We start from the raw sequence: 13313 nt of genomic DNA on the forward strand, positions 1-13313 counted from the left end.
TGGGGGGGAGAACGAATTCCTATGCCCCACAAATAGCCCAGAGATGCATTTAAATAAAAGCACACATTCTACTCATGTAAAAACACGCTGATTCCCAGACCGTCTGCAGGCTGGATTTAGAAGGCGATTGGTCCTGATCCGGCCCCCGGGCCTTTGTTTGCCTAACCATGGGTTAGAGCATGGTGCTGATAATGCCAAAGACAGCTGCATATTCCTACAACTCTACAATTCTATTTCTTATGGGATAGAAGTTCAATGAAAGCCCTTTTGTAGCCTTCAACACACCCCACACATATGTCAGGGCCAAACAACACTTTGGTGGCACTATTTCTTGCCATTATCTGTGAGTTTGTGGGCTGCGGGGGGAACATTATGAAAATGAGGACAGTTGTATTTGACATTTTCCCCCTTTCTCTGTTACATCTTAAATTTGTTGTTAGGGACAAGAAATCCCCCCCCCAAACAGATCTGAGACTATGAGGCATTGAAAGATGAGGAACCCCACATGATATGGGCACAGGGCTGCCCCCACATGGCAGCTGTTGGAATTACCGGTACCATTTCATCTTTGGTTCCCAAGGGAACTGTGCAAAAGAAAGATCCCGCCTTTCTTGCTCTCAGGCATCCAATAGGCAAGCGACAATTAGAATAGTGCTGAAGGGTGTCAAAAAGGAGTGTCCCTTCACCCTATTGGCTAGAATCTGGATCACAGAGGCTAGAAAACCAAGATTTTGAGACCAGGATCTCAGCCAGGAGCTAGGAATGAGGTAAACCAAGACTGGGAAGACTAAGTCAACCAAGGTAGGAAGGAACAGATCTTATAAGTGGCGGGGGGGGGGAGTGGCGGGGATGGAGGAGAAAGACATTTGGTTCACATTTTAAAGCAAGCCAATCTAATTCACTAGTTCCAAGATTATATGCAGGTTGTAATGCAGCTACCAATCAGACCACAAACCTTTCCAAACCTTATGGTACAGTTTCGTTAAAAGTACATTTTAATATTAATATTTATTTCATTTATGAATTGCTTCCTAAGAGGCATCACAGAGCAATTTCACAATAGAATTATAAATAGATAACAACTGCATGCAGTAAAATTGCAGATATTAAAGCTGCTGAAACAATGCATTTAGCTTTCTTTTTAAAAAAAATTAGGGGCCATCTATAACTTTTCTATTTAGTGGCCGAACTAGATGGAATTTCAGGAGATGTTCTGCTGTATTTTTCTTGCAAGGGCAGCCTTTATGGTTTCAGGGTGGTTTAAAAATACACTATTCACTTAATCTTCGCTCAGTTCGCTTAATCATTGTTTTGTGACCAATTTGCATGAAAGAGGCATATGTCATAGAGGTGCCCCTAGGTAAGAAATCTGCCAAATTTCAGAAGGATGGGCACAGGACGATTTGGAGGAGCCAAAAAAATTTGCTCCCTCATTGCTTTGGTTTGGTGGCCAGTTTGTATACATACACCATAGAGGTACCATTAAGTCAATAACCTGCACGACAGAAAGAAACTTTAAAGTGTATCATCCTTGATGGAATGGGTGATTAACACCCTTTTGAGAAAATATAAGATGGACTCTTGTGGACATCTTACATTCTGAGCCTTTGAAATGCGGGGTGTTTTTAAAAGGGATTCTCTGTCCCTCTTCAGTGAGAAATTTGCACTATGGTCGTACCTTGGTTGTTGAACAGAATCCGTTCCGGAAGTCCGTTCGACTTCTAAAAACATTCGACAACCAAGGCGCGAATTCCAATTGACTGCAGGAGCTTCCTGCACTCAATTGGAAGCTGCAGAAGCCACACTGGAAGTTCGGGTTCCAAAGAACATTTGCAAACTGGAACACTCACTTCCAGGTTTGCGACGTTCGGGATCCAAGGTACGGCTGTACTTTTCCCTATGCGACGGTGCTGAACACCAACCCTGGTGTGTTTGTTGCAACCCTAAAACCCTACTTGTCTTCTTGAAAGTCCCTCAAAGTACCCCTTCACCTACCGTATTTTTCAGTCCATAAGACACACCTGACCATAAGACGCACCTAGTTTTTAGAGGAGGAAAACAAGAAAAGAAAAATATTCTGAACGAAACAGTGGATGTATGATTTTTGTGTTTCATGCTGTGGCCACAGACATGTGATCTGACGGTGAATTTGGGGTGACCCAATGCAAAAAATCCTGAGAATCCATGTGGATCCGTGCTTTGTAACAATGTTTTTGCACCATTGCAGCCCCAGGAAACAGTGGATGTGTGATTTTTTTGGTGCAGGTTGTAGCCATGGACATGCTATATGATCTGATGGTGAATTTGGGGAGAATTTGGGGTGACCCAATGTAAAAATCCTGAGGATCCATGGGCTTTTACATCCCCCCTCCCAGGCAGCCTCCGCTAGCGTCCCTTATCTCTCTCCCGATCCCACCGATCAGCTGTTTCCTTTCAACACTCTCTTCCCTCTTGTTTGCCTTAGTGTCTTTACCTTAGCTGGAGCAGTTTTTTGCTCCTCCTTTTCTTCAAATTTCTCTCCTTATTGCTTTAGTCTTCCTATTTCCCCCCCTTTGCAACTTTGCTGTCTTTATCTCCCCCCTCCCAGGCAGCCTCCTTTATCTCTAGCGTCCCTTATCTCTCTCCCCAATCAGCAAACGATCAGCGGCTTTGTTTCAACACCCACTTCCCTCTTTCAAAAAAGAAAAGGCATGATCTGCTTTTCTCCCCCGGGCAATTTGGCTCCAGGGACCACACATTTGCTCCATAAGACACACAGACATTTCCCCTTACTTTTTAGGAGGAAAAAAGTGTGTCTTATGGAGCGAAAAATACGGTATATTCTTTCAGTAAAACAGGATGTGACCTTCTCACTCTTTGGTTCAAAGCGGGCAGCCTAGCTCACCACGGGGTTTTCCATTATGCTGCAGGAGAAAGGTGGCATGGCCAGTTCTTTCCCTCACCAGTTACGCTTCCCTAGTTGCTTATTCGGAACATAGGAAGTTGCCCTATACCAAGGCAGAGCAAACTGGTCCACCTACCTCTGTACTTCCGACACTGACTGACAGTGGCTCTCCAGAGTCCCAGCCATTCTCAGCGCTACTTGGAGAAGGGTTGTGGCTCACTAGTAGGACATCTGCTTTGTATGTAGATTGCCCCAGGGCCAATCCTAGCATCTCTAGGTAGGACTGGGAAAGACCTCTGTCTGGAGAGCCTTTGTCAGTCAGTGTAGACATTACAGAGCTAGCTGATCCAATGGCCTGACACAATAGGTTGCTAGGATTGAATCTGGGGTTTTATGCATGCATTGAGTCCATGGCACAGTTACTCTAAGCTGCTATGAAGGCATTACCATTGGCAGAGGCAACTTTAGGAGAGCCCAACCAGTTTGGTCACACTGGGAATGGAGCCTCAGTGGCTCGACAGGGGATGCTGCAACTGTGATGTTGAATGGAAGAGGTGGGGAGGGGGGTGAATTTGGTGTCGCACAGAGCACTGCTGGAATTTGAGATGCCCAGGTCCTCCACTGCCTTTAGCAAGAAGGGATGCCTTACCCTCTGCTCTACCAAGCAGCCAGGGGAAACATGCTTGGTTGGATTGACCTAGGTTGTTCGGACTTGGTGGAACTTCACATGCCTACTTGGAGAGTTGTCAGCTGTAGTCCCCTGCTGAACAGGCAGCAGCTGGCACCGGAGCAACCTTGTTCAAATTCCCTTTGCCCTGTGATCGAAAGTAAAAAGGAGAGCCCCTGATAAAACTATTCTCCAGTTGGAAGCCAAAGCTGTCAGTCACAAAAGTACACCACTAATCTCTCTCCCTCTGTATGTGTCCCACCCTAGTTCTTTTTTTCCTTATATGGAAAGTTTAAGGAGAAACATTGTCACTTTTGCTGGCACATGGTTTGCCTCTCCCATTGCCTCTGAAACTCTGAATGGTTTGTGAGGCTCCAGGATGATCTAGATTGTTTGGAGTGAATCAAAGGGAAGCTGCTTTAGCTTGGATGCCTCTCAAATCTCTCTGAATCAGATCGATGTGGCTCGGGATGGTGGGCTGGAGATGCAATTGTTATATCCATTGCCTATGCCAAACCTTTACATCTGGAATCGATAAAGTTTTAGCCTGATTTGACCCCAAGTGATGTTGTTCTGTCTGTTCTTTCTGGATGTGGGGAAGGGGTGCCTGGCCCACACAAGTACTACAACAGAACTTCCAAGTACAGCGGTAACTTGGGTTAAGAATTTAATTCGTTATGGAGGTCTGTTCTTAACCTGAAACTGTCCTTAACCTGAGGTACCACTTTAGCTAATGGGGCCTCCTGCTGCCATCACACCACTGTCATGTGATTTCTGTTCTCATCCTGAAGCAAAGTTCTTAAGCCAAGGTACTATTTCTGGGTTAGCGGAGTAGGTAGCCTGAAGCGTCTGTAACCTGAAGTGCCTGTAACCCAAGGTACCACTGTATCCCTATTTTCTAGAGATTGTCTTGGATTTACAGAAGCCATCCTAGTTTCTTATTTGATCCCCCTTTTCCTTAAGGTAAAGGGACCCCTGACCATTAGGTCCAGTCGTGACCGACTGTGGTTGCGGCGCTCATCTTGCTTTATTGGCCGAGGGAGCCGGCGTACAGTTTCCGGGTCATGTGGCCAGCATGACTAAGCCGCTTCTGGCGAACCAGAGCAGTGCACGGAAACGCCATTTACCTTCCCGCCGGAGCACTACCTATTTATCTACTTGCACTCTGACGTGCTTTCGAACTGCTAGGTTAGCAGGAGCTCACCCCGTTGCGGGGATTTGAACCGCCGACCTTCTGATCGGCAAGTCCTAGGCTCAGTGGTTTAACCCACAGCGCCACCCGCGTCCCTTTTCCTTAGGACATCCCTATTTTCATCAGAGAAATGTTGGAGGGTATGCTACAATTGGGAACAATGGACAGGCTATTTCCCCCACTTTATGTTTGCACATATATGAAGCTGCTAATCATAGTTCTGGGTTGGTGCCAGAGTAGTGCAAAGGGGCAAGGAATGTTCTGTTTCTATAAGGAAATGATTGTCCATACACAGCCCAAGAAAGCTTCTTTTTTGTATCTGTTCTAATCTCAGAAAAGGTAAGGTATTAGGCTGTGATCCTAAACACTCTTACTAGGCAGGAAGTCCTACATATCCTCCAATATTTCTCCAAAGAAAATAGGGCTGTCCTATTACAGTGGTACCTCGGGTTAAGAACTTAATTCGTTCTGGAGGTCCGTTCTTAACCTGAAACTGTTCTTAACCTGAGGTTCCACTTTAGCTAATGGGGCCTCCCACTGCTGCCGCACCGCTGCTGCATGATTTCTGTTCTCATCCTGAAGCAAAGTTCTTAACCTGAGGTACTATTTCTGGGTTAGCAGAGTCTGTAACCTGAAACGTCTGTAACCCGAGGTGCCACTGTAAATAATAAAAATAAGAATAAGAATTTTCCTTTTTATACCCCGCCCATCTGTCTGGGCTGCCCCAGCCACTCTGGGTGGCTTCCAACATATATAAAAACATAATAAAACGTTAGACTTTTTAAAAACAAACAAACAAACCTTCCCTATGCAGGGCTACCTTCACATGGCTTGGGGGTTGCATAACTCTATTCCCTCCCAATATTTCTCTGATGAAATAGAGACACCGTACCATACCCTCCAACATTTCTTTGATGAAAGTAGGGACGTCCTAAGGAAAAGCGGGACATTCTGGGATGAAATCAGAAACAAGAATGGCTTCTGTAAATCTGGGACTGTCCCAGGAAAATACCTGGAGCGTCTGAGTCTCACGGAACACATCGGGACCACTTCTGAATAAACGTACACAGGATTTTACTGATACAGTTTGTGTTTACTCAGAAGTAAGCCCCATTATGGTCAGTGAGCCTTACTGGTGTAGTTTGTGCCTCAGTGGCGCAAACATTATCAAAACTGCTCCCCCATGTGGAAAACCCGCAGACCCTCCAAGTTTCCCTATTTTCCAGGGGCATCCCTGATTTAGAGAAGCCGTCCCAGTTTCTGATTTGATCCCAGAATGCTCCACTTTCCTTAGGATGTCCCTATTTTCACTGGAGAAATGTTGGACGGTATGGAGTTATCCGACCCCTGAGCCATCAGAAAGCAATCCTGTATAGGGAAGGTTTTTTAAAAAATGTTTAATGTTTTATTATGTTTTTATATATGTTGGACGCTGCCCAGAGTGGCTGGGGCTACCCAGTAAGATGTGTGGGGTATAAATAGTAAAATTATCATTATGAAATGGGACATCCCTATTTTATATGGAGAAATGTTGGAGGGTATGGAACCAAGAATAACCCAACGTTAGTGCTGAATACAGCTTATTCCGGAATTCCAATAGATGTTTTATATTTTTACATTCCAGGCTGAAGTATGATCAAAATGTTGCTTCTATGGGCCTGGATCGCTCTTCTGTGTGGTAAGTATAGTCATGGCTATAAACTTTTGTGTTCTAACAGAAAACTATAGATTAAAGTGCTTTGGGGCCCATGTGCAACCTGCAATCTATGTTGCACTCACTATTTTTTATTTAACAAAATTGATATACCTCTTCTTAGAACAAAAGACCTGTAACTTGTTTACAAAAAAAAAGTCTTAAAAAGTCATGCACGTCACTTTGAGCTCTTTAGGTAACAAGTGACTAGTAAGTCTAAATAATAATAATAATAATAATAATAATAATAATAATAATAATAATAATAATAATAATGTACAAAATAGAACCAGTAATTATTACAAATGTTGCAGTTACATACCTGGATAGGCTTGCTAGAATAAAAATGGTTTAGCAGCCCCTGAAAACAGTACAGCTCGTTGTCTTCCCATAGGCATCAGGTTTGCCACTGTGAGAACAGTAGGCTGGGATATATAAACCTTCAGCTTGATTTTGCCTTCAGAGGCAGAATACTGCCTTGAGAGCCATTTTGATTTTCAATTATTTCAGCAAATGCATCCCTCTCTCATCTCTTTAGGTAGAGTTTCTGGGCGAACCCAAGGGAAGCACTTCATAACAGCCTTCATGCAGAACGGGTTGCAGAAAAGCTTTGAGGATGGCAATTTCAAACTCTTCGTCACTGGCCTAAAAGACGGCACCTCTGTCACTGTTGCCGTCTACAAGACCAAGTTCCTGAGGGACTTTGCTGTCAAGCGTGGTGAGACCGTGCCAGTACAGTTGCCAAGTAACGTCGAAATGGTTGGAAGCAACAAATTCCACTCTGCCGTCATCGTCAGGGCCTCCCATGATGTCACGGTCCTCTCACTTAGCTCCAAACCCAACTCAATTGCCACCACAGTTGTCTACCCCAGGTATTTACTTGGGAATACTCACTACGTGGTTACACCCCTTGGAGAGCCTTCCAAAGGGTTCCAGGAGTTTTCCGTGGTATCCAGCCAGGACCCTACTCAAGTCTTCATCTATGTCACCGGCCAAGTGACTTTCCATGGGGTGACTTATGGGCCAGGAAGCAAGCTCGTTATCTCCCTTGAAGCTTACCAAGCTGTCCAGATCCAAAGCCACCAGGACCTTTCTGGCACCAAAGTGGTCTCTCACAAGCCGGTTGTAGTCTTGTCTGGCCACAGTTGCATTTGGGCACATGACAATTGCCAGCATGTTTCTGAGCAGCTGCTGTCCACCCGGAAATGGGGCAAAGAATTCTTGGTAGCCCCACTGCCCTTCCAGACCAATTACGATGTGGCCTATGTGGCTGCTTGCCAGACAACACACCTCCAAATCCGTTCTGGCACCCATTATGCCAAGCACCATTTGCAAGATGGGCAGGTGATTGCAGTTGAAGTGAGAGCCCAAAAGCCCCTGTACATCTCTTCCAATGTGGGGGTCCAAGTGCTGTTCTACGCCACAGGAGGGGTCAAAGAGGGTGTTCCCTATGACCCCTTCCTCTCTGGTGTCCCTGCAATGTCTGACTACTCCAAATCCTACGGCATCCTGGGTCAGGAAGGCTTCCACAACCTGGGACTCATTGTCGCAGAGAGCAGAACGTGCCAGAGCATTACCTTAGACAAACAACCACTGCATTATGCACACTGGCGGGTCATACCAGGCACTTCCTACTCCTGGACTGAGTTCATCTTCAGTGGGCACCAGGCAATGCACTTTGTAGAACACCCCAAGTCTACCTTCAGCCTTCTGAGTATTGGGGTCGCCCCACACAATAGCTATGGCTCTGTGGCCTTTGCCATCCATTGTAAGTCCTGCCTTCCTTCCTCCTTTCCATCCTTCCTGTTACATGCTGCACATCCAGAGTTCCCCTGATGTATCCAAGATCTCAAAGTCATCTCCTGCTGCCATATCTATTTCTTCTTCTTAACCTATATCACCATATCCCAGAGGTAAGGAAGCTGCGGCCTTCCATATGTTGTTGGACTCCAACTCTCAACTACATGGCCAATGACCAGGGATGGCAAGAGTTGTAGTTCAGCCACTATTGGAAGACCACCAGTGTCCAGTCTCTGGTGCAGGAGCTATTGTGTCTTTTTCAGTCTGAGCACAATTAAGGCAAAGTTTGCTTCTGCACTAGAGCCATGTAGCACTGCTAAGGCATTGCTTGTACCCAGTCAGCTGGAAGAGCGATTAAAATGGTCATTCCATGAAGTATTTAATGCTATTACTAAATTTAGCAAAGCCCACCAGCAATGCTATTTTTCTAGAAAAAGAGGTGCCAGAATTCACCATGAACGCCTCCCTCACGCTCTTAGAATGGCAATGGCACCCACCTGAAAGGTGCCAGAGCTGAGTTCTAATGAGTTCTGGCTGGGGGGGGGACCCTGCCCACCAGCAAGGCCAAGATCCTACAATAATGTTTATTCAGAGGCCTCATTCAGTAAATATACCTACGATTTTATAAAGAAGTTCCCTCTGTTTGTCTCCTACCAACTTTAGTATTAGAGAGGAATTGCCTCTTAAAAGCTTCTTAATTAATTAGTTCCTGTTCTAATCAGAGGGGCTTTGATTCTTCATTTCCTCACTTCTTTCTTTTTTATAAATTGCAGTTGACAAAAAGAAAAGAAAAGAAAAAGAATGAGAGCAAACCAATGAGCAAAGATTGCCTCCCTTGAGAGAACGGGAGCTAAGAAATTCAATGTTAAATGTACTTATGATTTGCTTAATGATTTTATTACATGTTCACTTTCACTGAATACTGTGCACAGCCTACACACACACACATCAAGCAGTCTAGAAATTTTCACAATAAAATAAATCTATAATGCCATATCCCTACTGAGCAGGAAGCATAAGATCCAAGAAGGAAATTTCTAATTAAAAGGGCATTAGCCCTGAAAAGCTTCAGTAACATTACCTGTGCACTCTGTTGCATTTTTAATTTTAAAAATTGATGCAAATCAGGTCTGAAAAAGGTGGATGGGGAACTCAGAAAGCACTGGAATGCAATAGATTGGCAATTCCATTTTCTGGATTCTCTCTGACAAGTGAGTGATCAAAGGATTAAACTGCTACTATGGAACATTTAGGCTGCTTTAGTAAGGGAATTATGGAAGTCTGAGAACAGTGTCATGGAGCACTGTGTTCTCCCATCTTGGGTGTCCAGATATTGCTGTATCCCATATCTCATCATCCCCAGCCGGCTTTGGATGATGGCAGTCGTAGTTCAACAACAGCTGGGGACCCAAGGTTGAAGAGCACAGGTACATCACGCAATTTTGCAAAAAAGGGAAACAGAAGTGATCTTATGACATGTCAGACCATTTGCTCACCTAGTCCAGAACGATCTGCTTTCCTTGGCAGCAGAGCTGCAGGGCCCTACCCAACTCCTGTTACCTGACTCTTGTAAGCAGAGGTGCCAAGGACTGAGCCTGGAACATAGGCACAATCTGCAAAGGGTCTAGAACTGACCACCTTCTGCAAGCAACAGTTCCAACTGATCAGCCAGCTAGCAAGGTTGTGAGAGGCACCAAAAGGCAAAGGCAAAGAGGAAGTGCTTGAAGAACTGCTTTGCATGCAGAAGGTCCCAGGCTCAATCCTTGGTTTCTCCTGGTAAGGCTGGGAAAGACTCCCTATCTGAAACTTTTGCAGAGCCACATCCAGTCAGTGTGGACAATGCTGAGCTGGTTGGGCTAATGGTCTGGCTTTGTAGGAGGCCACTTGCTATGTTTCTTTGTGCTTTTGTACTTACATGACCTACTTCTCCTTAGGGCTGAACACAAAGAGCCTTCTCTTATTATCTGAGTGCACAGGTAGGTTGATATGGGAGGAAAGAAGGGAGGACAGTGCTATATGAAGAAACCTGCACTTCCATGATCCCTTTCCATCAGTCATGCTTGGCTTGGGCTGATGGGAGCTGATGCCCAGCAACATCTGGAAGGCCACAGGTTCCTCACCCATGATGTACAGAAATGGTTGGTGGTGGGGGACAGGCTTTGAGATTCTGTGGAACAGGGCGTTATTTCATAGCCTATTATTTCCTTTTCTCTTTCATGTCTTTCTGGGCCTTCCAAGATATTTCTGTACTGATAGCTCTTCCATTTACCCTCAGTGATTCTTTGTGTTTTCTAGCAGCCCTGCCTCCACTGAGCCCTCATCCCATCCCCTGCAGTGGAACGAGTTGTGGAAAGGGATACGTATGCAGCATTACGCACAATCAGCCACAATGCGTCCCAGAACCTCAGACCTGCAATACCATCCAATGCCAAGAGGGGACAGTGTGCAAGATAGTAGAGGGCCATGCCAGGTGTGTCCCTCACCCACCACCTTGTCATCAAGTCCAGTGCCAAGAAGGGTCAATATGTGACCTAGCTGATGGCTTCCCTAAATGTATCCCAGCACCGGCATCCTGTGAGAATACTCAATGCAAGCCGGGAACAGTGTGCAGCCTCATCAATGGCTGGCCCCAGTGTGTGCCCCACCAGCCTTCCTGCCACAAAATCCAATGTGAAGTTGGGACTGAATGCGAGGTTGTCCATGGTCAGCCTAAATGTGTCCCAGTAACAGCATCATGCGGTGTCCTTCTTTGTGATAAAGGGGCCATGTGTGAGGTGATCGATGGCTACCCGACGTGTGTCCGATTGCCGCCATCCTGCCTGCATACTGTCTGCGAGCAAGGGACTATGTGTAATATTGTGGATGGTTGGCCTAAGTGTGTCCCAGGGCCATCCTGTGCCAATTTAAATTGTGTGGCTGGCACTGAATGCAAGACTGTGAACAACTTGCCCAGGTGTGTACCCGTCCTACCGTCCTGTGACAAAGTTCACTGCAAGCAGGGGACAGTATGTAAGATAGCTAATGGGATTCCCGCCTGTGTGCCCGTTGCACCTTCCTGTGGCACCATTCACTGCAAAGAAGGAACAATCTGTGAGATCACCGATGGCATGCCCAAGTGTGTGCCCACCGTAATATCCTGTGACAAAATCCAGTGCGCAGTGGGAAATGTCTGCGAAATGGTGAACGGGTGGCCCAGCTGCGTGCCCCTGCCGCACTCCTGTGAGAATACTGAATGCAAAACGGGAACAGTGTGTGATATTGTCAATGGCTGGCCGACGTGCATCCCAGATAAACCAACGTCGTGTGCGTCCTTTGTTTGCACAGAAGAGGCCGTGTGTGAAATGGTTGATGACAAGCCAACATGCATACCCATCCCGCTTTCCTGTGACAGATATAAATGCAGACAAGGAACTGTATGTGAAATAGTGCATAACTGGCCCACGTGTGTGCCTTTGCCATCTTCATGTCAGAAAACAAAATGTGCAGAGGGGACTGTTTGCAAATTCATTGATGGAAGGCCCAAATGCATTCCCATCCCTCCCACCTGCGACAAGTTGCAATGTAAAGTGGGAACCATCTGTAAAACAGTTAACGGATGGCCAGAATGTGTTCCAGCCCCTCACTCCTGTGAAAACGTCTACTGTAGACAAGGGACCGTTTGTAAAATCATCCAAGGTTGGCCCCAGTGCACAGCAATCCAACCGTCCTGTGACAAAATCCATTGCAGTCAGGGGACAACTTGTAAAATGGTTGATGGTTGGCCTCAGTGTGTGCCTATCCCACCCACCTGTGACAAACTCGGCTGCAGGGATGGGACTACTTGTGAAATTATAGATGGTTGGCCAATGTGTGTTCCAATCCCAGCCTCTTGTGACAAAATCCAGTGCAAAGAAGGAACACTTTGTAAATTAGTTGATGACTGGCCCACCTGCATTCCCATTAGAAACTCGTGTGAAAAATTCACCTGCAGTACAGGAACTGTGTGTGAGATATACGAAGGGCATCCAAGGTGTATTTCCATCTCACCTTCTTGTGACAAGTTTAATTGCAAAGAGGGAACTGTTTGTGAAATCAGTAGTGGTTGGCCTAAATGTGTTGCCCGTCCCAGCTTGTCCTCTTGTGAAAAATTCACCTGCAGTGCAGGGACCAAGTGTGAGATATACGAGGGGCATCCAAGATGTATTTCCATCTCGCCTTCCTGTGACAAGTTCCATTGCAAAGAAGGGACAGTTTGTGAAATCAGTAGTGGTTGGCCCAAATGCGTTCCCCGTTCCAGCTTGTCATCCTGTGAAAAAGTTACTTGCAGTGCAGGGACCAAGTGTGAGATATATGAAGGGCATCCAAGATGTATTTCCGTCTCGCCTTCCTGTGACAAGTTCCATTGCAAAGAAGGGACAGTTTGTGAGATCAGTAGTGGTTGGCCCAAATGTGTTCCAAGTCCCAGCTTGTCCTCTTGTGAAAAATTCAGCTGTCATGCAGGGACCAAGTGTGAGATATACGAAGGACATCCAAGGTGTATTTCCATCTCACCTTCCTGTGACAAGTTCCATTGCAAAGAAGGGACAGTTTGTGAAATCAGTAGTGGTTGGCCCAAATGTGTTCCACGTTCCAGCTTGTCCTCTTGTGAAAAAATCAGCTGCAGTGCAGGGACCAAGTGTGAGATATATGAAGGGCATCCAAGATGTATTTCCGTCTCGCCTTCCTGTGACAAGTTCCACTGCAAAGAAGGGACTGTATGTGAAATCAGTAGTGGTTGGCCCAAATGTGTTCCACGTTCCAGCTTGTCCTCTTGTGAAAAAATCAGCTGCAGTGCAGGGACCAAGTGTGAGATATATGAAGGGCATCCAAGATGTATTTCCATCTCGCCTTCCTGTGACAAGTTCCATTGCAAAGATGGGACTGTATGTGAGATCAGTAGTGGTTGGCCCACATGCGTTCCCCATTCCAACCCAGCTTCCTGTGAAAAATTCAGTTGCAGTGCAGGGACCAAGTGTGAGATATACGAAGGGCATCCAAGGTGTATTTCCGTCTCGCCTTCCTGTGACAAGTTCCATTGCAAAGAAGGGACTGTATGTGA

General features: G+C 45.9%; 1 protein-coding gene across 1 annotated transcript; it reads left to right on the forward strand.

Moving 5' to 3' along the window:
* Nucleotides 1-7021: 7021 nt before the first annotated feature.
* LOC308591535 (uncharacterized protein) lies at nt 7022-12392 on the forward strand (the record flags this gene model as incomplete). The annotated part of the gene is made up of 3 exons (XM_081202300.1): nt 7022-8204; nt 10532-12216; nt 12375-12392. The coding sequence occupies 3 exons, from the start codon at nt 7022-7024 to the stop codon at nt 12390-12392; spliced, it is 2886 nt and encodes a 961-aa protein (XP_081058426.1).
* Nucleotides 12393-13313: the final 921 nt, after the last annotated feature.

Source organism: Podarcis bocagei (genome assembly GCF_964188305.1).
Source record: "Podarcis bocagei genome assembly, chromosome: 7".
Classification (NCBI taxonomy): Eukaryota; Metazoa; Chordata; class Lepidosauria; order Squamata; family Lacertidae; genus Podarcis; species Podarcis bocagei.